This window comes from Leptopilina boulardi, unplaced genomic scaffold (assembly GCF_019393585.1).
Source record: "Leptopilina boulardi isolate dan_hultmark-lab unplaced genomic scaffold, ZJU_Lbou_2.1 LbouV2_342, whole genome shotgun sequence".
Classification (NCBI taxonomy): Eukaryota; Metazoa; Arthropoda; class Insecta; order Hymenoptera; family Figitidae; genus Leptopilina; species Leptopilina boulardi.
The window spans coordinates 1,273,681-1,301,082 of NW_026137910.1; the positions used below are offsets into that span (position 1 = coordinate 1,273,681).

At 26.4% G+C, this 27,402-nt stretch overlaps 2 protein-coding genes across 8 annotated transcripts in view; both read right to left on the reverse strand.

Moving 5' to 3' along the window:
- Window positions 1-59: 59 nt before the first annotated feature.
- LOC127285983 (cytochrome P450 6k1-like) lies at window positions 60-8,932 on the reverse strand. The gene is made up of 5 exons (XM_051312226.1): window positions 8,249-8,932; window positions 7,910-8,134; window positions 4,939-5,213; window positions 1,263-1,443; window positions 60-1,026 (listed from the first exon to the last, which is right to left on the reverse strand). The coding sequence occupies exons 1-5, from the start codon at window positions 8,886-8,888 to the stop codon at window positions 863-865; spliced, it is 1,485 nt and encodes a 494-aa protein (XP_051168183.1). The 5' UTR covers window positions 8,889-8,932; the 3' UTR covers window positions 60-862.
- A 3,013-nt stretch (window positions 8,933-11,945) lies between these two features.
- LOC127285984 (helicase domino) overlaps window positions 11,946-27,402 on the reverse strand; it is a 41,663-nt gene continuing 26,206 nt past the window's right edge. For 5 of the 7 annotated variants that reach the window (XM_051312228.1, XM_051312229.1, XM_051312227.1 and 2 more), the window contains 3 exons: window positions 26,606-26,720; window positions 25,890-26,240; window positions 22,466-25,802 (listed from right to left, as the gene is read on the reverse strand). In XM_051312228.1, the coding sequence (XP_051168185.1) occupies window positions 22,698-25,802; window positions 25,890-26,240; window positions 26,606-26,720 (3,571 nt within the window). In that variant the 3' untranslated portion in view covers window positions 22,466-22,697. Of the gene's footprint in view, window positions 13,585-16,521; window positions 17,917-19,347; window positions 19,836-19,936; window positions 20,106-20,205; window positions 20,242-22,465; window positions 25,803-25,889; window positions 26,241-26,605; window positions 26,721-27,402 lie in introns of those variants that run through there. The other 2 variants (XM_051312232.1, XM_051312233.1) reach the window with 1 other exon arrangement.

A 27,402-nucleotide genomic window follows, 5' to 3' on the forward strand; every position in this document is an offset into this window, starting at 1 on the left:
GCGCACAATATTATCTCTTGCGCTTACGTTTTACGGGTTAAATTCAAATTCATATAATATAATTATTTCATGTATTTATTTAAATGACATAGAATCGTTTATTTTATTGTTATAATTATATTAAAACATACATATTTGATAATTATACATTAATATTATAATTGTATATAGCGATATAAATCTTTCTCGCTGTCGCTTGCAATTGTAATTATTATTATTATTATTATGTGTAGATATTTATTATGGTTAATAAATCTTAAGGGCATGTCAAAGTTTGACACGAGTTTGGAGTTTTTTTATTTGCATTAAAAAATTAATTATTGTTATTATTTTTATGAAGTCTTAAAGTTCGGAGGCAATAATTGTGTGTATTAAAAAAAATGTAATGTTACAAAGGTCAAGAAACTACTGCGGAAAATAAAAAAAAAAAAAATTGTTAAACTATAACAGACTTACGTAACATTATGAAGTAGGTCCTATTTAATAATTAATAATAATAGAAATAAGAAGATTAATTATTTTTAGAAAAAATTATTAAAATATTTTTTAAAAAATGTTTTTTCTCAAATATTCGTGAAAAATCATAATAAAAAATTAATTTAAACAAAAAAAAATTTTATCTTAGAAAATGTTCAAGAGTTATTTTTTAAATTAAATATTACAGCAATAAAAATTCATTTCAAAAAAAATAAACAGTATCTAAATTTTGTATAGTAGTTTACAAATTTAATATATATTATATAATAAAGAATTTTAAATATATAAAATACAAAATAGTTGTTTTTTAAGCATTGTTTAAGAAATTATTGTAAACTTAATATAACATTCGATAAGGAAAAAATTTTTTTCAAAAATAAAAATTTCATGAAACAATTTTTTTAAATTGAAGATTAATACCATTTGCTGCAGCAGTAAAAGTTGACTTAGGATTTAAAATAGCTTTGTCTTTACTCAATTGATTGACTTGATATTCTCGTAAAATCGTAGCTAAAACAACTTTCACGTGTAATTGTCCCAATTTTGTTGCTGAAAATAATTAGTTTCATTGTTATATAGACTTACTACTGTTAAAAAAAAATTTCATTATATATTTTACAATAATAATAAAAATATAATATAAATATATCAGAATTAATTAATTTACTTTATTTTATTTAAATTTTTTAATTCACGTATATTTAATTATAAATATATTATTAAAGGGAAAGTAAAATTTGTTTAAATATTAATAAAAAAAAATACGTTCAATATTATAATCTTACCAACACATGACCTTGGTCCTATTCCAAAAGGAAGGTAAGCATCAGAAATTTTCATATCATTATCAAATCGATTTGGATTAAAAACTAATGGTTCATCAAAAAATCGATCATCTTCATGCATTCCATAAAGAGATACATAAACAGCTGTTCCTTTTTCAATAACAATATCGGTATCAGGAATCTTAAAGAAAATTATAATTTATATATAATATTATATACAATATGTGACAACAAAAAAATCAAACATAGTTTTTTAAGAAAATTAATTTAGAAAAAATAATATTTTTAAAACTTGATAAAAGTGTATTTTTATTTATTTTAGATTAGTCTTATAATTTTTTGACGTGACAACGTCTTACTCCAAGGTCTAGGGAGCCAGTCAGAAAAATTGGCGTTCATATCGCCGGCCAGAACTCGAAAACTATAAGTCATATTTTCAAGATTTTTGTGTTATTCGATTACTTTCGATCTAATCTCGATGCGAAACTTATTTTTGTCAAATTTGGAAATGAAATTTTTTATAGTTTTCTATGTTACCGACCGGTTAGAGATTTAACATGTTAGTATACAGCGCCACTGCTGACAGTATCCATTATGTATACCTATATATATGTATAATAATCAAAATAAACATGGCTGCCGAAGCTGTCACTTTCTTTTGTTTTCGTATCGTTATTCGAGGAAAAAAATGTGGAGTATTACCAACCCTACTGAAAATCCCCACATAGGCTCCTATATAAGAAGCCATATGGTTTCCTATACAAAATCGTATACGTAATTGGAACAGGAATTTGAATAGGAAATTAAGTAGGAATTATCATATGAATGCACATTATATCTTAATATCATGCGCAGTAGTTTTCTTCAACTTTTTCGGCTACGCAATAAATTTTTTTCATCTCTGTAGTCTATCAGGAACCTCTACTATTGAAAGATATATATCTTCCCAAGAAGCACGTAATATAACCTCAATATCAAGGTAATATTACATGTAAGATTCGTAATATAACGTTGTAATATTACAGTAATCTTACAGTGATCTTAAAATGTCCGCCTCAAGGTAATATTACCGGTAATGTTACTGTAATATTACGCGCTAATATTAAGGTAATATTAAGGTAATATTACAGTAATATTGCAGTAATATTATACCGTAATATTAAGGTAATATTACAAGAGAATATTACAGTAATATTATGGGAACATTTCTTTACGAAAAAAATCTACCGATCCAGGGAATCGAACCCCGAACTCAAAGCACACGAGTCCAGAGTTTTACCAACAAGCCAAATTGACTTATAATATATTAACGTTTTTTATGCTTTATGAATAACTCAAATCAGTCTGTAATATTACCGTTAATATTACAGTAATATTCCCGGTAATATTACCTTGAGGCGGACATTTTAAGATCACTGTAAGATTACTGTAATATTACAGCGTTATATTACGAATCTCACGTGTAATATTACCTTGATATTGAGGATATATTACGTGCTTCTTGGGTTAGAGTTGAAAAAAAATTCATATTATAGGAATTGAAATAGGAATATACATATAGGAATGTACATTCCTGTGTGGATGTGGATTCATATGATAATTCCGACTTAATTTCCTATTCAAATTCCTGTTCCAATTACGTATACGATTTTGTATAGGAAACCCTATGGCTTCCTACGGGACCCATGTGGTTTCCCATATGGGACCCTATGTGGGAATTTTCATTGGGGAATTTCTGAAATTTTGCACCGGAATAGTATCAAAACATAACCTCAATCATGGATGTATTCTGTTCAATAATTGTTATAATTAACTGCTCCACCGCAATTCTTGAACAGAGTAAATCCATAATTGAGGTTATGTTTTGATATTATTCCGGTGCAAAATTTCAGCAATTGTTAATAATGTGGCATTACGTTTTGAATATTTTTAAATTTAATTGTTTGGAAATTATTGTCAGTTTATTCTAAATGTATGCACTGAAAAATAATTTATTTGATTCTAATAATCGGTTATTTAATCATTATGGAATAAATATTTATTTGTATTAAATAATTATTATTTGAGTCAATGAAATGGTATTTGTTTCAAATACAAAAATTATTGGTACAAATACAATTTATTTAATTCAAAGAAAAATTATTTGGTTCAAGTAATTATTTATTTGATAATAGTCAAGCAACCGATTATTAGAATAAAATAAATTTTTTTTTTTAGTGTGTTTATGTACAAAATAAATAGTAGGGTCAACTGGGGTAAATCCGAACGCTTTTAGTAAGTTTCAACAATAACATAAGTTTTTTCTTTAAAAAAAAAAATACTTCCGGTATTCTGGTGCATGAAGTTGTTACTTTACTTCCATAGAACAATTTTATGGGGTAGAAAAAATTTTTGATAAATTACAATCGCAGGAAACTTAGCGTTCGTATTTACCTCGATACTTTGCAACTTTCCTAAAATACCGGGGTAAATACGAACGCCACTGTATTTCAGAAAAATCTTAGGGAAAATAAATTTAAAGTATTGCAATTGTTAAACTTATATAAAAACTCAAAAAAAATACGATAATAAACCTATTATGTAATAATGCATCATATATAAATACAAAAATCAAACAGGTTAAAAATTAAAATGCATTACACAATTAAAACCTTCAATAACTTTATCAAATCATAACGGATTTTTGCAAAACTTGGTACAGAAAGTATTTTGGAGTGATTGAATGTAAATACAAAAATAAAAGTCAAATTTTTTAAATTCAAAATGGCGGACTTTTCTAAAAAAACTTATTTTTAAAAATGATCAAATTTGCTAACCCTGAAACCCCCCGAGTAACAATTTTCGAGCGAATCCAATGAATTTTTTAATTCTCGTCCGCCATTTTGAATTTTGAAAAACTGACTTCAAATTGGTAATTAGCGATCCCAATAACCGTAGAATACCAAATTTTATTAAGATCCTGAAAAAGTTTTTTCAACAAACCATTTGGCAAAAAAATTGAAACACTCCTTCGAGAGAACAGAGATTAAGTTTCTGCTTATTAATTACTAACGAGGATACGTATAGAAAGAAAAACTTTTTTCTATGTACTTTTATAATGTTAAAATAATAGTGTAATGAAATAAAAACAATTTTGTGTGGCTCTGATGTAAAAAAAAATGATTGAAAATACCGTTCGGATTTACCCCGGTTTTCCAATTTTTCTGGGTAAATACGAACGGTCTGATATTATTAATAAAATTTTACAGAAGGCAAAAATGAAAAATAGTTTCTGTTCTAGTATTCATAACAAACAATTATAAATAATAAAATGAATTTTTAGCTTCTTTTTCTTCAAATACGAGACAAAATACTGAAAGAGTGTCATCTTTGATTTTCAATCTTTTTTGCAATACTTGTTATCTTTGTTTATGCTGTTGCTAATTAACAAACAAAAAATGGGATAATACTTAGAATCTCTTCAAGAGGATCTGAGGTAAAAATTCTCATATCGAACTTATTTTTAAAAATTTTAATTAAGCTGAAATAATTAGCGTTCGGATTTACCCCGACTGACCCTAAATAATAATCTTATAAAATATATTTTAATTAATTAGAAAAGACGTTGTCACGATCAAAATTCTCCGTCCGTGTAATATTAATTTAAGAATTAAATATTAAAATTATAAAGAATTACCTTATAATCTTGTCTAGTGTAACGATCAAGGGTTGAGATTGGAGGATGAAGTCTAATACTTTCTGAGATGCATTGATCTACATATTTCATATCATTAAAAGCCTCATAAGTCAATCCATGTTTTTCAATCGCCTTATTTATATCATTACGTGCTTCTTCTTGATATTCATGATTATTTGCCAATTCCATTAAAGTGAATGCCGTTGTTGTTGCACTGGATTCAAATCCAGATAAAAACATTCCAGATTGAAAAAGTAAATTTTCACCATCCAATTCTTTTGAATAAGGAAAATTTTTTTTTTAAATTCACAATAAATTTATAGTCGAAAATAAGACACACAATAATAACACCGTCCGACAAAATTCATCTTTTTTTTCACACACGAAAAAATCAATGATTTTCAGAAATTATGACCAAAAAAAATATACCCGTGTCTGGCCGTTTTGCTAGATCAGGTCATTTTTTGCTTTTAGGGGTAAAAACAACCCCTAATTGAAAGGTGATAGGAAATCTTGTACAAATAAATAATTTTTTATGAAACCTGGTATCTCGGGGTTTTCCGGGTCGCTGATTACGAATCTGATGTCAGATTTTGAAAATTCAAAATGGCGGATCCAATATGGCGGTCGAAATTTATAAAAATTCACCAATTCATTTGAAAGTTGTTACTTAGAGGTTTTTGGGGTCGCTGATTACGAATATGATGTCAGATATTCAAAATTCAAAATGGCGGATTCAATATGGCGGTCGAAATTTATAAAAGTTCATCGAATTCACTTGAAACTTGTTACTTGAAGGTTTTTGGGGTTGCTGATTACGAATTTGATGTCAGGTTTTCCAAATTTATAATGGCGGATCCAATATGGTGGTCGAAATTTATAAATGTTATTATGTTATTATTATTATGTTATTATCAGCGACCCCAAAAACTCCTAGACACCAAGTTTTATAAAAAATAATTAATATTTATAAATTTCGACCGCCATTTTGAATATTCAAAATCTGACATCAGATTCGTAATCAGCGACCCGGAAAACCCCGAGATACCAGCCCAAGAAGCACGTAATATATCCTCAATATCAAGGTAATATTACACGTGAGATTCGTAATATAACGTTGTAATATTACAGTAATCTTACAGTGATCTTAAAATGTCCGCCTCAAGGTAATATTACCGGTAATGTTACTGTAATATTAACGGTAATATTACAGTAATATTACAGTAATATTACAGACTGATTTGAGTTATTCATAAAGCATAAAAAACGTTAATATATTATAAGGGAAAATCTCTGGAACTTTTAACTATTATGTCCCTCGCGTATATTTTGTTAATTCCAATGAAATTTTACCTGGTTTTTGTTGGAAAAATCAATACTTGATACGAGCAATCATTTCCAACAGGTTTCACATTAATTTATTAAATAAATAAATAATTATTTAATTTTCAATGCACGATTTTCAACAATTTCTACTTGTCCCTAACCATACTTTGTGGTGCTTTAAACGATAAAACTTTATTATTAAAAAAAATTACCAGTTCTAAGATACGTCATTTTAAAGTTAATTAAACGATGAACACATTTTCGCAAGAAAATTAACATTTTGTAAATTGTAAAAAAAGTTATAAGCTTTTAAAAGTTGTCCCTCACTTTTAACCTTTTTGACTGCAATCCTCTTATTTAGCATTTTTCTTTGATAAGACAATTGGCACACCAAAATAACTTATGAGAAATTAAAGTTCAAGTCATTAGAATTATTTTGAGACATATTAAATTGATGTGCCTCGTGTCTTAAAAAAATTATTGTAATTTTAATAACAGAAAACACGTGTGTACAAAATGAGAATTTTATTTTAAATAAATGTTAAAATTATTAACCAAATTTTATCATTTTTAAAAAATTGTAACTTCACAGTAATTTCCTTTCCATTGTTTTTCATTCCAAAATCAACCACCTGTTGAATACTTTTCTGTTTTAGGTTAACAATAATTTGCAATTTTAAATAATTAATAACTTTTTTAAGACAAAAAATTTTATCTGTCCACTTATATAATTTGAAATCTTCGTACTTGAAGTTTATGTTGACAGAGTTTCAATACTGTGCTCGAAAAAAAGAATTTTTTTTTTCTTTTATTGAAAAGTTAAAAGTTCCAGAGATATGCCCATAAGTCAATTTGGCTTGTTGGTAAAACTCTGGACTCGTGTGCTTTGAGTTCGGGGTTCGATTCCCTGGATGGGTAGATTTTTTTCGTAAAGAAATGTTCCCATAATATTACTGTAATATTCTCTTGTAATATTACCTTAATATTACGGTATAATATTACTACAATATTACTGTAATATTACCTTAATATTAGCGCGTAATATTACAGTAACATTACCGGTAATATTACCTTGAGGCGGACATTTATATTACGAATCTTACATGTAATATTACCTTGATATTGAGGTTATATTACGTGCTTCTTGGGAGGTTTCATAAAAATTATTTATTTGTACAAGATTTCCTATCACCTTTCAATTAGGGGTTGTTTTTACCCCTAAAAGCAAAAAATGACCTGATCTAGCAAAACGGCCAGACACGGGTATCTTTTTTTTGGTCCTAGTTTCTGAAAATCATTGATTTTTTCGTGTGTGAAAAATCGTGTCGGACGGTGTAATATATAATATTAAATAAGACGCATGAATATTAATTATTCGAATTATTATTGAACAAAAATTCAATTTAACCAAATTTCTTCATTTACTCGACAGAATAGTCATTTAAAAAATTGTTATTTTACAAAAAGAATATTAGGATTAAATATTCTTATATCGACGAATTTTTAATTTTGCACAATTTTCAATCGTCCAAAATAAATAACTGTCAGAAAATTTAGAATTAAAAATTTTCTTGATATTGAACCAGAAATACCATACGAGTTTTCATTTTTTTTTTATTATTGTATAAATTTAATGTATACTTACTGAAGTCTGAATTCTGTTCATCGTTCTTCATTTTAATTAAAGAATCAATGAAATCTCCTCTTTTCTCTTTGGATTCTTCTCTTGATTTTAATGCATTCCAAAAGACGGTTTTTACAAAATCAGGTTTTACAAATACTCCCCCACCATAAAATTCAATTATTTCTGGTATAAAGAAAACTGCTATTAATGCTGTCATTCTTTTCATTCCTTGAAAGAAATCCATGACTGAAAAAAGTAATTTATTCCTTCTGCTATTATAATAAACTATTATTTGCATTCTTGAATTAATTTTATATTAATAGATACTGAAATTAATTATTTAAAAAAAATAAGACTTACATGCATGTGAAAATTCAGTATTCAAACCACGAAATGAGTCCGTTTTAGTTCCAAAAGCAATTGATGCTGTTAAATCAGTACAATGTTTGAGACTTAAATTCTGTGCATCGGCATTTTTAATTCCATTTTCATCGGTTCTTTGATTTTCCAAATAGTGCATTAATGGTTCTCCAGTGTCCATCATTAATGGTAGCATTTCCTTTAATTTACCCCTCGTCAATGTTGGTGTAATTTTTGATCTCACATATTTCCATGTTGGATTTTTTAAACCAAACAAATTTTTCATTCCAGTACTGTCCTTTTGTTTGGAGCCAGCAAAATGACGATCAGAAAAATTTTCAAAATCCGTCACAAACATTTGCTTTATTATATCGGGATCACGAATAAGAATGCATGGCTTATGAAAAATGTAGAATCCTAAAACGGTAGCATTTGATTTTGCAGCTTTATGTAATTGTCCAAGAAACCATCCCGGTGCTTTACGAAATAGTAATGCTTCCTTGAAATTTCCAAAAATTGCATCTGTTGGCAATGATTCAACTCCACGTCTTTTCCAATAGGACAATTTAAATTTGGCATATAGTCGAAATAAAATGACAATAGCTATTAGAAATGGTACAATTGCAGAAAGAAACGCCATTCTTGCATGTAAATGCGCAAAAAAAAGTAAATTTTTATCAATAAGGAAAGAAGCTTTTATATCAAAAGATTGTTGGCATATAAAAAGATGAGGGAACGAATAGAGGAAATTTGTTTATTTAAATTTTTTTTTCTTTATAATGTGAAAAAAGTCTTCTCTTTAAAAAAAAAACTATTTATAAAAAATTATCTAATTCGAATATTTTTCCCACAAGTTGTTTTTAAGTATTTATAATGGAATTAATTTAGATAGCACACGTATAAGCTTTGTGCAATTTGCATTTCCGATTTTTTGAAAACTTTTTTTTCTTTTAGTACTAATTGAGACTAGCTTTCATGTTTTTTTTTTAATTTTTTTTAGCAAGCCATTTGATTTTTTAAAAATTTCAGTATTTTAAAGATAAAAAGTCATTTTCATTATTGATGTACTGATCGATTTTTTCAAAATTTTTTATTAAAAAAAAAACATCAATTTTAAGTTTTTCTTAAGAAAATTAAAACGCAGTTAAATTGAAGGGGTCAACAATTTTTCAAAATATGTATACCAAGCAAATTTTCCTTATTTTAACTAAAGAAGGAAAAAAAATTCTTAAAACAACACAGACATTTATTTGTAAATTTCTTATTATATATGAGTTTTGTAAACATTCATATATTACTATTTTTATTTTAAACAAATATAAATTACTGTTCTACGATTTTGGTAATCAGTACACATAAAAATACATAAATAAACGTATATAGGATAGAAAAAAAAACCGGGGGTATTTTAAAAAAAATTCAAAATTTCGAAAATTTTAAAAAATTCCATAAATATTGAAAAAATTGTTTGCCCATGACCGGACGAGGCTTAGAATTTTTGTAAAAAGAAGTTTTTTTTTAAATTTTTCAAAAAAAAAAAAAAAACCAAACGCTACATACATTTTTAAAAATAAAATTTCAATTTTTAAATTGCAAAAAATATACCTCAGAGGCATTATCTGAACAGTACTCTACAAGAAATGTTTCTTTTAGACCAAAACAAATATACATAAAAAAGCGAGTTGAACCAAGCAGATATTTACTATGCATTAAGTAAATATTAAACAATTGTGAAAATTTTAAATTACATATGCGCAATAATAAAAATTATTTATATAACCACCGAAGAAATGATGTTATAAATTTAAGAATATCTAATCTTGGCTTACATATTTAAAAATATTTAAGAAACACAATTTTAAAAATAAAAAAAAAATCTATAAATCATAATAAATATAATAATAAATAAATTAATTAATTCAACGGAATATTAACAAAAAATGTTTTTATTGAAAGTATATACATTTTTTTATACAAAAGCGTAATCTAATGCATATATTAAAAGACAAATTACTTCTTTTTTGTACACATACAATTAAAAAATTTAAATATTTGATTAAAAACTTTGAACAATAAAATAAAATTAATAAAAACTCAGTACTCTTTCTTTGAACTAAATAAATAATCTTACTAAAGGTATCTAACAATTTTTAAGGGGAGGGACCGGTAAAATTTCAATTCATCGAAATTAATGTTTTTAAGGGTTGTCAATTTTTTTTCTGGCATTATTTGGGATCTAAAATTATTGTGAATTATCAAAATTTAAAAAAAAAATTTTTTTTCATTTTTTTTTTTTGCTTTAAAAATTAGATTACTATCTGTAGAATATGATCCTGCATTACTTATCTATAATTAGATGTATGAATGTATATAGTAATTATAAGTTTCGCACTTCAGATACAACCAAATGGGTCAGTCCACTGACTTTCGTCTAATAGTGGTTGCGACCAAATTTTAAAAAAATCTAGTTTTAATATATATGTGAAACTCGATGATTCCCTGATTTCATTAACCATAATATTATGGTAAAAATTTTATTCCCTTTAAAAATATTAAATATCAAAAGTAGGAGGTTCACAATGTGATTTTGTAACCTTAAATTTTTCAATTTTTTTAAAAACGCTATTATTAAAAAACTATTAAAAATTAGATGTTGGAACTCACCAAAAACATAAATCACTTTATTCTGCACAGAGGAACGAAAGAATTATTGCAAAAATTTATTATTTTTGGATGATATACGATTTTAAAAAAAATTTTATTTAAATATTCTCAAGATTTTTATTTACTTATAACTTTTTTGTCGGTGCTCCGAAAAAATTGAGGTTTTGCACAAAGATTTTTTATAATATTTTTTACCTTCTATTAAAATCTTACGAAGGTGTTTTGCTTCGTTTTGGAGATATTAATTTTCAAAATTTTTTATTTAAAAAGGTTAATTAAAAGACTTGAAGTTAACTAACCAATTTCAAATCGCTAGATTTTAATATATTTTTATAAAAAATGAAGCAGTTTGAATTTGGTTAGTTAACTTCAAGTCTTTTAATTAACCTTTTTAAATAAAAAATTTTGAAAATTAATATCTCCAAAACGAAGCAAAACACCTTCGTAAGATTTTAATAGCAGGTAAAGAATATTATAAAAAATCTTTGTGCAAAACCTCAATTTTTTCGGAGCACCGACAAAAAAGTTATAAGTAAATAAAAATCTTGAGAATATTTAAATAAATTTTTTTTAAAAATCGTATATCATCCAAAAATAATAAATTTTTGCAATAATTTTTTTATAAAGCTTATATTGTGTACTTTAAGATATGCTTAATTAAAAAATTATTAATAAATTAATTGTATTTCAATTTCCCATAGTATATTACATGTTTTAAATATTCAATCTCACTTTTTAAATATAATTATTTAATAATTTAACTCAAAATTATGTATTTTTCGGAGAACAGCGAGATTCCTTGTACCCTAAACTATCATCCCTCAAAATAGACAAAAATCTTTTCTCAGTTTAGAGTGAAATGTATACTACCAAAACACATTTTCCCATATTAGGTCACGTGGGAGGTTCCCACATACCCTTAATGTTTATCCTTCAATTTGATTTTCTCTTATTTAATACTTTTTAAGTTCATAACTGGGCCGTCGGAAAGTAAAATTCAGGGACAATTAAACTGAAAAAAAAACATTTTAAATTGAAATGAAGCATTTTTTTATTTTCTTTTTTTTTAATATTACAAGCGACTCTGCACATTACGAACAACATAGGTTTCTCCAATCAAAAGACAATTTTTGTTAAAGGCAATTTTCAAAAAAAAAAAATTTTTTTTTTTTAAAGAATTAATTTAACTCTCAAATCAACAATTTTCCCAGAAACTCTGTGCATATTTTCAATTTCAATAAATCATCAAATGTACAATAATCTTTCATTTCAAAAAAAAAAAAAAATAAATAAAAATAATTAAAAATTATAAATAATTTGTTAAAATATATTCATAATTCGACTATTTAAAAAATTGTTGTTTAAAATTTATCCTTATTTTTTTTTAAAAAAATTGTGCATTCGTGAGAGAGTTAAACTAAATCTTCATCTAATATAATTTTTACAGTTAAACATCAGATATTACATTATATATCTTATTTTCAATTTTCGATTATCGAAATTTGACAATTTTTTTACTCTTTGTTATCTAAAATGTTATTTGCATATTAAATACTTAAAAATTAGATATTTGACATTTAAATAATACAATCACTTATTCTACAATTCTTATTGCTAAATTATCATTATATAATTGAGAAGAAAAAAAATTTAACTATTCTCTGAACAATTAAACAAATTGCCAAAGAATCTTGTCCTCCCTTAAATCAAAAATAACAACCGAAAATATATCGGTAATTGAATATTCTATTATCAACGATACATTTACAAAAAAAAAAAAAAAAAAAAAAAATTTTGTATAATTAACAAGAAATTTGCACAGCTTTTTTTTATTTACAACCTTAACCACCATTTATTTATTTTTCTCTTTAATCATTTCGTTACGTTTCTCTTTTTTTCCAAACACGAAAAATGGTGGCAAAAACGTTTCACGGGAGGAATGTGTATAGAAATGATGTGTATATGTTTTGATGATAGATACTGCAATGAATTCATTTTGAGAAAAAAATAGTCACCTATTTTTATTCTAAAAAAAATTTTATAATCGGTTATCTTTTTTCTTTTTGCAGTCTTTGTTCATTTTTTTAGGTGTATTATTTCCAATCTTAAATAATCAACTAAAGTCTTTATATTTTATTAAATAAAGATCTTCAATTTTCTATTTTAATTGAAGAAGAAGAAGAAAAAGAAGAAATAACCGAGCATTCAAAAGAATGTGCTAATTTGATTTATAATTCTAATAATTTACAGAATTTGTGAAAACTGTTGCTTTCTCGCTTTATGGAATGTTTTTTTTTATTTCATTAAATATTTTCAATAAGAAGTAAATTTTATTTAAAAAAAAAAAATACTTCTTGTCGATGTAAGTTTTATTTTCTCTTTCTTTTCTATTGTGAATCTGGTGGATTCTGCGGTTGTTGAGCTTGTTGAGTGTGTGTTGGATGGGCGACAGTTTGAAGTCTTACTTGACTTGGTCCGGGACTACCTCTCGTTGTCACTATTGGCTTCCCTTGAATTGGACTTGGTTGTCGTAGTTGTGCACCGCTTGCAGCCACAACTTGAATTGTTTGCTTCAATGATCTTGAAGCAACGGGAATCACTCGTGTTTGTAATGGTGATTTTGCAAGAACCACTTGACCCGGTTGAGAGACAACAGTCTGTCCTGTCGAGACCTAAAAAAAAATCATTTTTTTCATTTTTTGCTATTTCTTTCTTCAAAAGCAAGAGGAAAATTATTGTGACATTAAAAAGAAAGTGAACCCCAAAATATCGTTGTGATTACTTGAAAAATTTTATTATTTCATAAAAAAATAATAATTGTAAAATTAAAAAGTAAGTAGATACATAGAAAGCAAGAAATTTATTTATAAATAAAAAAAATGAAATCATTCAAATTAAAAATAATAATTTTTTTTATGTTTCGATGTGAACAATATCGAATTTCTATTTAACCAGATTTTATAAAGTAAAAAATTCATAATGAATGGAATTTTCACACCAAAATTTTTTTCTTTAATTAATTTTTCATTTAATTAAATTTTTATTTATCTGTTTTTTCATATACATACTTTAGTGAATTTTTATTTAACAGAATTTTTGATTAACAAAATTTATATATAACGGAATTGTCATAGATATTTATTTCAAAGAATTTCTAATTAATGGAATTTTTATTTAATTGAATTTTTGTATTGATTTAATTTTACTTATCTGAATTTTTTATTTAATCGAATTTTCATTTATCTTAATTCTTATTTAGCAGAACTTTTATCGACTTAAAGGTACAAAAAAAGTATCTTTTAAAAAATTTATCTACGGTCAATTCTTCATAAATTGAGTCAAATAATTAAAATAAAAGTTTTAAAATAAATATTTTTTCAAAAATTATTCAAAAACTAAATTTGTTTTATGTACTACTTTATCATATAAAAACTCAATAACAAACCAAGTATTTGTGATAAATAGAATAAAATTCTTTATTAAGAACAATTAATGATAATATTTTTAAAAAATGTTATTTAGAAAAATTTAAGAATTTAACTGAGAAAAATTTTCAAGATCCTTAGGTTAAAAAAAAATCAAAATTCTTTTTTCTAAACTATTTTTAAGTTTTATTTATTTGTTTATTAATTTAAAATAAATTTATATAAAATTTTTTCAGATTTTCAATAAAATTTTTGAATTGAAATTGTCACCAACTTTGAAAATCAGTTTTATAAAAACTTATATTTAAAAGGTCAATTCCTGGGAAATTGTTAAGTCAAATAATGAAAATATTTTTCAAGTTAGAAAAATTTTCAAGATTTAAACTCAGAAAAATTTTAAACAGGAATCTAATTCAAAATTAAATTTTTAAAAATTATTCAAAACTAATATTTTTATGTCCTTCTTTATCATATAAAAATTCAATAAATAAATCGAAATAAATCTTATTTTATCAAAAAAAAAAAAAAAAAAAAGTTGCATTCATTGAAAAAAGCAGGCCTTGGATCAACTTTAAGACACAAAAAAAGTCGTTTTAGTCGATTTATATTCCAAAAAAAGTCGAAAAAGTAGATTTTTTTAAACAAAATTTAATTTGTTAATGGATATTTTAGTTTAAATAATTAATGTTATTAGATATTAAATTCAATTTATTAATTCTGTAATGAGAATAATTCTATAAAAATATTATCAAGAAAATTTATTTCGAATATTTCAGAATCGAACTAATTGTAAGGCAAATTTTGAAAATTTTATTTAAGTAGGAAAAATTTATAAAAAAAATTCTTAAAGTTCCATTTTTATAATTTTTTGAAGTCTGATTTAAGCAATTTTATCGAATTTAAAATTTTGTCATAGTTTTTAGTTTTGATGGTCAAAAAAAATTTCAGTCAATACAGATTATTAAATACAAATTTTTTTAAATAATAATTTTGGAAGAGTTAAAATTAAAATTTTTAGAAATAATTGAATTTCAAAAGATTTGATTAATTTTCAGACAATAATTAAATTTTACAGAACTAAAAATAATTTGTCAAATAATTTTAGATAACATTTTTTAAAAGTAATTGAATTTAAAAATATTTACAATTTAAATTTTTAAAATTAATAGAACTTCAAGTGATTTTTAACTTAAAATTTTTTATGATTACATTAAAAAAATTTATTAGAAATTGCAGAGAAAAATACAATAATTTGAAAACTTTTTAAGCGCAAAATGCTTTCAGATAATTGAATTTTCAAAGAATATTATTAAAATCATTAAAAGTAATTGAAATTTTTAAAAATAATTAAATCTCAAGTCATTTTGAATTAAAAATTTTTGGTAATTTTATATGATAATTTTTTTTTTTTAATTCGAAACAATTATTAAATTTCATAAAAATTTTAATTAAAAAATAGTTTAAGATTATTGAAATTGTGAAAAATTTCATTAAAATTATTAAAAATAATTAATTCAGTGAAGAAGTTTTGTTAAAAATTTATTAAATAATTAAAATAAAGAAAATCTATAAAGAAGATCTGCATTGTATACTAAAAAAATGTATTTTGTTTAAAAATTTTGAAAAAAAAAAATATAAAAAAAAGACGAATTTAATTAAAATAAGTCGAAAAAAGTCGTATAATCCAAGGCCTGTTGAATTTGTATCAATTTATTAATTCCAGTTTATAAAATTTTGCTAAATAAAAATGAATTTAATTATAAGATTCGTTTCACTGAAAATTTGAACTATTTAATGAAATTACTGAAATAATGAACTAATAAACCGTATTATGTAAGAGAACATTTTTCACCAATAGAGACTAAAATTCAAAAATTTCACGATGATTTCAACATTTAAATTTCAACTAAATTTAAAACAGAAAAGTTGTATTGTCAACTTTGAAATTTTCTTGATTTAAATGTAGGAAATCAAATTTTCCGAACGATATTTCATAAAATTCCAATATTTCCAGGTTTTCCATAACTAAAAAAAATTTCCCTGACAAATTGTAAATTTTCCAGGTCTGTGTCAACTCTGCCAAAGAATTTTAGCAGGCGGAAGCCAAGGTATGCAAATTTCCCAAAATTCTTACGCAAAAAAAATATTATAATAATAATAATAATAAAAGAAAATAAAACTCACGTGACTGAATTGTTGAACCGTCGACGGTTGAACTTGCTTCATAACTTGTTGAAGATGTTGAACAGTCATTGTCGTTGGTATCGATTGTTTTTGTACAATTAATTGCGTTGGTACGCCACCTTTGCCAGTGACTTGTGCCAATTGTGCAACTTTTTGACCACCGGGCAATTTTCTTTGAGCAAGCATTTGTGGATGTAATTGTAATTGACGAATTTGTTGCGATGTCGCAGCGCGCACTCCCATTCCCGATGTTTTCACCAATGTGGCCACCGGCGTTCCACCCGTCGACGTACTCGCTTGCACTTGTAAACCAGCTTGAGCGAATATTTGCGCTGGCGTGAGACCCGTTTGTCCTGGCACTTGAACCTGAGCAACTGTTTTCGCCTGCTGAAGAACAGTGGATGCTGCCGCTTGTCTCTTGAGTAATGCCGCCATTTCCGTCTCGGTGACGGGCCTCGTCACTTGTTTACCGCCACTGGTCGTTTGCACTGTTGCCTGTTGTTTCATAAGTGTTGCGGCACGTTGTTGCGCCGCCGTTCCCGTTGGTACGGTGACGGCAACTTTTTGCGTTCCGCCAGCTTGCGATTGAAGTACTTTAATGCCATGTTGTTGACGCAAAAGTTGTTGCTGTCCAAAATATTGAAGTTGCGCTTGTGTCACTTGTTTACCACCGGCTGTTGTTACGCCAACAAAATTTCTTGGCGTTGTCACCGTTGAACTCTGCGGTACTAAATTGACAGTTGCAATTCTTTGCGATGTGGAAATATTTGCAACACTAACAACAGTTGGTGTTACACGCGATTCTTGAATTGCAAGCGTTGCACTTGGTCGTGTTTTAATTGGCGTTGTTGGCGTTGAATTTCCCGCCAATGAAGCAACAGTTGTGGCGGTTTTTATTGACGTCAATGTCGAAGTTGTTGTTGTAATTGCTGTAACGGCGGTGGCAGTTGTTGTTTGGGCAATTTGATGAACTTGTGACGTTGTTCCAGTGACGGGTTGTGTCTGTTGTAATTGTATTTGTTGTTGCTGCTGCTGCTGTTGTTGTTGTTGAAGTTGTTGCTGCTGTTGAACAAGACGTGCTGCCGCTTGTTGTTGTTGTTCGGCAGTTAAAACGGCATTTTTCTTTTCTTTTGCAATTCTATCGGCTTTACGTGCCGCAATTTCCATTGGCGATGAAGGTGCCTCGTATTGTATTCCACATTCTGCCAATACAGCCGCGTGCTTTGGATTTTTCATCGATGGATTCATGCAAAGTGGCTTTGTTGTCGGTGCCTTTTTATTTGACACGGCTTTTATTGCGTCATGCCTCTGACATGATATCGAGGTAAATGAATAATTCTTATCCTGATTGTACAATTGTGATGTTCTCATTGGTCGATTTGTTTTGCTTTGTTGCTACAAAAAGAAGAAAATTATTCAGTTTTTTTTATCAAAATTAATAAAAATTATTAATAATATAAAAATGTAATAAAATAATTATAATAATAACAGGTTTCGCACTTCTTAGTAAATAAATAAAAAGTAATAAAAATCAGACCTCAGATCGACTTTAAGGCGCAAAAAAAGTCGATTTTTTTTATTTTAATTAAATTAGTTAAAAAGTAATTATTTTACTTTAAATAATTAATTTATTAGATATTAAATTCATTTTATTAATTCTTTAATAAAAGTAATTCTATAGGAATATTATCAAGAAAATTTATTTGGAATATTTCAGAATCAAAGACATACATTTTTCAAATTTCACTTCTGTTCAAAATTTTAGAAATAATTAAATTTCAAAAGATTTTCTTCAATTTCAGACAATAATGAAATTATTATAGAATTAAATTTTAGAAGGTTTTAAATTGAAGTTTTTGAAATTAATTGAACTACAAGTTATTTTGACTTGAAATTTTTTTTGGTGATTTCTGTTGCTGAAGAATTGATTAAAAATTAAAGTTTAATTGAACTTTAAAATTTTTTAATTGAAAAATGCTTTCAGATAATTGAATTTTCGAAAAATATTATAAAAATCATTAAAAATGATTGAATTTCGGAATAGTTAGAATTGAAATGATGAAATTTCAAAAAGTTTTAGATGGAAAATTTTAAAAATAATTAAATTTTAAAAGGTTATAAATTAAAATTTTTTGTAATTTTATTGGATTTTTTTTTTTTAAATTGTAAACAATTGTTGAATTTTATAAAATTTTTAATTGAAAAATAATTTAAGACAATTGAATTTGTTAAGAATTTCATTAAAATTATTGAAAATTATTAATTTTGAGAAGTATTTTAGTTAAAAATTTATTAAATAATTGAAATAAATAAGATCTGTATTTTATACTTAAAAAGAAATATTTTGTTTAAAAATTTTGTAAAAAAAATGTAAAAATAAAGTCGAAAAAGTTGTATCTTATTAAAATAAGACGAAAAAAGTCCTATATTCCAAGGTCTGAAAAAGTTTTTTTTTCTGTTAATAATGAAATTTACAGTAAAATAGGAAAATAATTAATAACATGAGAATTTTAGAAAATTAAAAGTAAATAAAAAATGGTAACTATAATAATTACCTAAAAAATTTATGGAAATACAGTGTTGAAGAGAAAAAAACGATTTTTTTTAAATAAAAGGAAATCAAAAAATTTAAGAAAAAAAGACGAAATTAAAGTAGAAGAAGAGAATTTAACTTAAATTTTAAGTAATAAATTCAATTTATATTAAATTAAAGAAATTGAATATTATAAATAATTTTGAAAAATTTCTCAAAAATTCTAAAAAAAAAGAAAATTTTTTTTTGAAATAACTGGTATTATTTATATTTAATAATAATAAAATTCTTACGTCGGCAACTTGTGGCGTTTTATAGACGCCCTTTTGTTTTTTCTGCTTTTTTGGAGTTGTATCGTAGAGAAGTTTTCCCTCTTCCCTTGGAACAATGACAGCCTCATAACGATTTCGACATTGTTTTGGTGAACGATAAATTCGCGCGGTATTATTTACAATATCGGCCACCAAATCCCAATTTGGTGTTTGTCCAGGTGAGAGAACAACTAAATTTAATGGTAAACTTTGATAAACCTGAATTGATTGCAATAGAGACCAATCTTCATGAATTGTCCATTCGAGAATATTTTCCTGTTCATTTGGTGATTTTAATAGTGGTGGTTTCAAACCAGACATACCACTTGACAATGGTCGTACCATTCCACGAATTTTGTGTAATTTCATGTCGCGTCGCATTTTCGCTAATGCCGGCGATGGTCTATCGAAAAGTGAACGTGGAGCAAAAACAGATTCCTCCTTGTGTCGAACTTTTGTTGGACGACGACCTGTTAAATTTACACAACAAAAAAAAAAAAATTTATTTTTTTCTTCAAAATGTAAAATTAATTTTAAATACAATTAATATTATTCAATAAAAAATACTCACCATCTCTCTCGCTTATTACGGGATCGACTCGAATTCGTTTTGGTTCTTTTTTAACGAATACTGGCGGCAATTGAGCCTCGGACATTGGTGTATTTTCATAGAGAAATCCCAGTGAATAATCAATGTAAACATCATTGTCAGAGGTTGGTGGAGTTGGTGGACACCACATCTAATAAGATTTGTTATTTTTTTTTAAATTTTTTTATAAATCCATATATAATCTTGTAATGAAATCTGATTGATAAATTCATGTTTTTATTCATACTAACCGGCATCTGTTCCATTGTGTTCTCCGATAACCATATCTGAAAAATTCAAAAAATTTCAAATATGATAAAATAATTCATCTCTTTTTAATAATGTTTTAAAGCACACAAATAATTTTCTTTTGCCAAAATAACTATTTTTTATAATTTTTTTTTTCCACGTTAAAACATTTATTACTAATCAATCGATGAATTCTAAATGAAACAAAATGTTATTCATGATTCGTAAAGTTACTTGTAATTAATTGAATAAAAGGGTGTTTTTCATATATTTAAAAAAAAATTTTTAAAAACATTAATTTATTAAATTATATTTTCATTAATTATTTTCATGAATAATACGTTTTCATTTAGTATCCATTAAAATTTGCAGCTAGATTTTGAAACTGAGACTTACCGTGAGAATTTTTTTTTCAAGATCATTAAATAAATTTTTTTACTAGCAAATAAAATAACAATTCAAGTCAAATTCATTATTTCATAGAAAAAAAAAATCTATTTTATATTTATTCTTTTTAATTATTTTTTTAAACGCTTTATTATATTTTAAGAAAAATTTTCAAATAACTTTTCTTTAGAATTAATAATTAAAACAAAAAAATTTCTGATGATAATAATAATAAGTAAAGAAAATATTAATATTTTTTTCAATAGAAAATTAATAATTACCATAAAATATTGAGGATAAAAATTTGATAGATTAAAAATGTGGGGAAAAAGAGTATTCACATTTGAAATTGAAAAATCGAGTTATTCTTTGTTTTTAGCAATTTCAGAGTTTTTTTTATGTTGAACGTGAATTTTTAAATAATTCTATTTAATGTATTACAATGTAAGTCAAAAATCATTAACATAAAGTTTATACTACATTTTTTTTTGTACTGAAGGTATTTTTTTCAATAATTAAGGAAAAGTTAATAGAAATTTTTAAAAAGTATTTTTTTAAATGATTTAAAAAACAATGTTAAGAAATATTAAACCATTTTTTTTAAATCACTTGAAATACTTTTAATATTTAAAATGATTTTTTTCGTTTAAAAAGAGTAACAATTAAAAAATTAAAAATCAAGAAAATTGATAAATTGACGTTTCAATTTCAATGTGAAACACTCTTAAAGGAACAACGAAAGCCCCGTTCATTCAAAGGCTCGTTCCAAGAATATTTCTAGCTGCAAACAGTGTATTAAGAAGTAATTTTTTTTTTCTTTGGTTTCCGCGGCTCGTTAATGTGCCTGCTTATATCTTGGCTGTCTCCAAGTTTGGAATGGCAAAGGCAGTGTTTTGGTGCCATTTTTTCTTTACTTTTTTTTTGAGTGAGTATTTGATCGGTTCTCACGCATGCTTTTAAAATTTTAGAATTTTTCAAAAAAAAAAAAAAAATAAAAAATTAATTTATAAATATATTAAAAATAAGGCTCTTGAAGAAGCCCTTTTTTTGTAAGTGCGGCCATGGACAGCCTTGCCACACCAAACTGATATGCAAAAAGAAAAAAGAATTTTTTTTGTGCATATCTCGATAAAAACTTCCAACCATAAACAAGCACACCGAGCAACTTTTGACACCAAAACGGAACTGAACCTTTGATTGAACTTGACTTGGAAACGTACCAAGAAATAAGTAAACACATTTGTTTGTTTTTTTTTATTTTTTAGCAAGGAATATTTCGTTTATTTCCTTTTTAAGGACTCATTCGATCATACAAAATACAGGCGCGCACAACTTAATTAATTAGAGGCGATTAATTCACGTTTAATCAGACATTTTTTTTCATTTCTCTCAACATCAGATCGCAATTCTTAAGAAAAAAACAAAAAAAAATAAAAAAAAAAAAAAAATCACGAACTCGCAAAAAAGAAACTACCACAAATATAATCGGACTATCATTATTTCTATGATTTAGATATACATTTATGAACTTTTTTTCTTCTCATTCTCTCATACACTCTTCTTTTTCTCTCTCTCTCTCTCTCTTGTTTCTATAATACAACAGTCATGAGTCTTTTGTTAAATTATAACTTAAACTGTTTAAACCTAGTCCGTCATTTACAAAGCGTTAAAAAATTGCACGCTTTTTTTCTTTTTTTTTACAGTGCTAAAAAATATTACAAATTGTACTTGGTACAAAAACGAAAATCTCGCAATTATTTACAGACGCAATTCATTCGAGAAAAAAAAAAAAAAAAAAAAAAAAAAAAAGTAAAACAATAAACTCAACTTTTTAATATAATTTCTTTTTTCCCTGTAACTTAGGAAAAAAAACACCCCAACGCGTTCATCATTAAAAAATATATTAAATATTACAACAATAGTCATCACCTTGAAAATAAATTTATCTGTTTTATGATTATAATCGCTTTCAATCATTTCTCTATCAAGTTTTCATTTTTTTTTTTTTTTTTTTTTATTTAACTAGCCTATTATTCAAGACAGTGTCTTCGTTTTCTATTTTTTTTTGTGTTTTTGTTTTACAACAAAAAGTTTTTTTTTCTTTTTTCTACACCGAATTATTGAGCTTATCATGAGGAGGAGCTTGAAAACGAAGAGATCTTTTTGGTGGTGCCTCGTCCTCGTCAGTGTTTTCTAAAGCTTGAATATCATTTTGTTTTCCATCGTTCGTTTTCGTCGAAACGGATGCTATTTTTTTTTTAAATCGTTTTTTCATTATTCTTGTCGTTGATCCTGCTGTGGGTTCACTACTATCCGTACATTCACTATCCAAATCGGTTGATATATTTTTTTTCTTATCTAATTTCATTGAAGCTCGCGTCGTAATTGATGATGATGATGTTTCACATCTATTCAATGAAATCGTTGGATTTGTAATTGTTGTAGCTGAATGTTCACCATTTTTTGCTTCCTCAACATTAACTTTATTTAATTTCACTTCAAGAATTGGTTGCTGTTGGGCCAAACGATTATTTGCTTTTGTTTGCGAGTCAAGTGTTAAAATTGCAACAACTTTTGCTGTTCGTTGAGGTTTATTATTATCAATATCATCATTATTTACTTCACCAATTCCATTTGAATCGCATTCTGTTTTCTCCAATGATTTTCGACCTGTTGTACGAATTTTTTGATTTGTAGGCGTGGAAATAATTTCGACTTTCGATTTTTTAATTTTTATTTTAAATGTCTCGGGCATTGGTGTATCGGGTCGACGTCGCGTTGGAATATTTTCTGACGATGATGATGATGATGATTTATTTTGTGAAATTTTTGTTGATTCATGATTTGTAATTATTTTTTGGGGAATTTTTGCTTTTTTTGGTGGGACAATATTTGTTGGTACTGTGAAAATATTATCTGTGGGAATTTCTAATTTTTCATCAATAATGAGAGGCCTTTTTCGTGGTCTTCCAACTTTCATTGGTAATGGAGTGTCGGGTCTTCGTTTTATTATTAATTTTTGAACTTTTGGCGATGGCGGCGGTGGTGGCATTTGAATTATACTTGAACGACGAGTGATTCTTGTTTGTTCTATGGATTTTGTTTTTGATGATTGTGGATCGTGATCGAGTGATTTAATTTTTTTCAATGTTTGTGAATCGTGATCAATTGATTTAGTGGTTTTTTCTTCCAACTCTGTGGGAGTTTCGGAAATTTCTTGATTCAATTTTGCACGACGTGTGGAAATTCTTGGAGTTTCGGAAATTTTTTCTAAAGAAGAACAACAAATTTCAGTTTTGATAATTTCAATTTTATTTGATTCTATTTCTTTTGTTTCGTTGATTAATTCTTGGCTACTTTCTTTTTCTTTAATATTTGTATTCTTTTCGTTTGTTTCTTTATCTTTTGTATCCTCTTCCTTTGTATTTTTATCTTTTAGATCCTTATCCTTGGTATTTTTATCCTTTAGATCCTTATCCTTGATATTTTTCTCCTTTGGATCTTTATCCTTGGTATTTTTCTCTTTTACATCCTTATCCTTGGTATTTTTATCCTTTAAATCCTTATCCTTTGTGTCCTTCTCTTTTAAATCCTTATCTTTTATTTCCTTCTCTTTCACATCCTTATCTTCTGTATCTTTCTCTTTTGCATCTTTATCCTTGACGTCCTTATCTTTTGCATCACAATCTTTTTCTTTATTTTCAATTTCACTTTTCGCTTCTAATTTGGCTGATGATCTTGTATTATGTTTGCAGTCTTTATCACGTTTTTCAATTTTCACCGTTGGACTCACGGATCGACGTGAAACATCCGGCGCAAGATTTGTCTTTAATTTTGGAGTCGCGCACGCCGACAACAAAACATGTGGCACAAGATTCTTATTTGAATTTTTCAATCCATCCTGAAGTTTTTGCTTTATTTTCGTGAAATTTTTCGACTCGTCTAAATTTTTTGAAGTGTCTTTTGAATTCTCGCCGGATGTTGTTCGATTTGTTGTAGTGATTGTAGTGCGTTTTGGAAAAAATGATTTTCGATTTTGCGATGCATTATTAACATCACAATTTTCTGTGTCCTCGTCATTATTACTATTTGTTTTCACAAAATTTGATGCTTTATTAGAGGCTCGCGTCACATGTACCGGTGAATCAGTTTCCGTGTTGATTAAATTTGTTTTTACTATTGCTTCATTATCTTTTTCCTCAACACAATTGTTCATAGAATTATCATCAACATCAACATTAACATCAACATCAATATCAACATCATCATCACAACACGAACCATTTAATTGCGAGACATTATTCAATTTTTTTGTATTCTTTTCCTTACATAGAAAATTCATTTTGGAATTTTCCAATTTTTCTAAACTCAAAGTTGGCGAAAGTAAAATATCCGATTCTTGAAATTTTTTACTATAATTTGAATCTGATTTTTTATTATCATTTACAGGTGATGGTAAAGTGAAATTGTCCTCGGTTTTTGAATTTTCGTTACGTTTTTTTGAATGAAAACCACGTGGTTTTTTAATACTACTTGGAAGAATTGGACTCACGTCTAATGTCCAAAGATTAATTTTCACATTTCCCCTTGATCTTGTTCGGGGACTATTTAAATCGAGTTTATTTTTTTGTGACGTTTTATTTAAACGACGACCTTTATGTTTAGTGTAGTTACCATTTTCCGCCATTGTCTCCACGTTTTCCTCGTTTCCATTTTCATTGTTGTCATCATCTTCATCATCGCCTTGACTTTGACTTTCATTATGACTTGATTCCTCATCGTTACTTTCACCAACAAGCTCCTCCTCCTCCTCCTCATTTTCCTCATTATCATCATCATCCTCATCTTGTGATTCAGTTTCCGTTTCGGTTGACGTTTCAGTTTCACTTGACGACCTATCTTGAACTCTACGATTATTTCTACGCGAACTTTTTCTACCCGGTTGTACACGCTTATTAGAATGTTTCTTAGAATTAATATTACTATTAACCTGATTTTCCGCGTCCTCGCGACCATACGTTAGGGGTTTTTCTTCATCATCGGCCAGTCGCATTTGTCTTTCCTCCTCCTCGCGTAATGCACGAAGTCGATCCAATTCCCATTCTTTTTTCTGCTGTTCGAGTTCACGTTCGGCTGCTGCCAATTGTGCGGCCGAAAAACTTCCCTCCGCTTCCTCAATGAATTTCATCGCATATCGTTCGACCGGCGTTAACTAAAAAAAAAATATTCATTAACATTAATAAGCCATTTCAAATCAAAAATTTTATTTAAAGAAAATTAAAATTAAAAATTAATTTACCTGTGAAACTAAGTTTTGAACTTCGATTTCCGCTTTACTAATTTGCGTCTCATCTTTATCGGGTTCGTCGAGTGGAATATTTTCGTCAAATTCAGCCAAATCGGCAACGGCTTCTGCTTTGGCAGTTTTCGCCGCTTGAACGTCAAGATCTTCCTCGGCAGCGGCCAAAGCCGATTCCAATGCACCCATTGCTGCTTTCTCTTCACCAATTGAATTTGGTTGCGACAGTGACGATGAACTCTCTCTTTGAAGAATTCTCTCGCGCTCTCGCGATTGATCAAGAACTTCGGCCATTCGAGTTGAGGCATCACCTTCCGTTTGATCGACATTGAAAATGTCTTGAATTGTCGACTGCAAAAAAAAGATGTGATTATTATTAGGTAAAAAAAATTACAAATTAATAAAATACCAAAAAATTAAAAACAAACAATACAAAACGAAAAAAAAATCAAATTTCATTAATTATAAAATTATATTAAACATGAAAATGTTAATATTAAACATAATAAATACTAAATTATTGAAACTCAATGATAAAATTAGAGTATGTAGATAAATTTCGATAATTTTCAAATAGTAAATTATAGAAAATATTATTATTAAAAAATATTGAAAATTAAATATTTTTTTCTATTAAACTATCGTTATTAGAATTAAAAATGTATTAAATAAAAATTTTAATGCATCATTAAAATATCAAATAAATTAACACTTACGCTCTTAAAGTACGCAGTGGTAAAGTTTCCACCTTCAATTGCAAGATCGCCGAGCAATCGTTTCTGATTCGCTTTCTTTAAGATATTTTCTTCTACCGTTTTATCACTAACAAGTCTGAAAATAATAATAATAAATTACTTTTCTTTTTTATAAATTTCTCATATATAATATCATTAAAATTAATTAATTAACATAACCTCAAACTAAAAAGTTGTTTTTAATAACAAATAAAAAGTGATAAATGAAAATTAATTTTATCAAATTTTAAAGATTCAGTTGTACAATTTTCAAAATAAATTTTTTTTGTACAAAATTTTTTGGTTAAATAATAATTATTTTTCACTTTTTATATTTTTTGATTAAAGTTGATGAACAATTGTAATTATTTTTCCAATAGCTCATTTTACTTTTTAAAAAGATTTTCTACAATTCTGTTCGTTGAAGTTTATTAACAATATTTTGTTCATTAACAAATTTTTATTTTTTTTAAACAAACCATTATTTAACAAAATAACAAAATCAGAATTTTAGAGAATTTTTCAAAGAGAAAAAGGAGCTATTGTCTATAAAAATAGAATAAAAATTACGATTCTAACGGGGCTAAGTACTATTATTATTGCATTTTAAAAATTAATTAAATTTTAATTTAATAGAATTTTTTGCTATAAAAATTACATTAACTACACTGGAACCTCTAACTTCTTTCATTTATTTTTAAAATAATTATTTTCTTTTGTAATATAATTTATTTAAAAGTATCATTTGAATTTTAGAAAATATTCGTGAATGTTTAAAC

Coding starts and splice junctions, on each gene's coding strand:
- LOC127285983 (XM_051312226.1), bottom strand. CDS start 8,888: ATGGCGTTTCTTTCTGCAATTGTACCATTTCTAATAGCTATTGTCATT. Junction 8,135..8,248: donor TACTGAATTTTCACATGCAT/GTAAGTCTTATT, acceptor TACTTTTTTCAG/TCATGGATTTCTTTCAAGGA. Junction 1,027..1,262: donor AGGACCAAGGTCATGTGTTG/GTAAGATTATAA, acceptor AATTATTTTCAG/CAACAAAATTGGGACAATTA.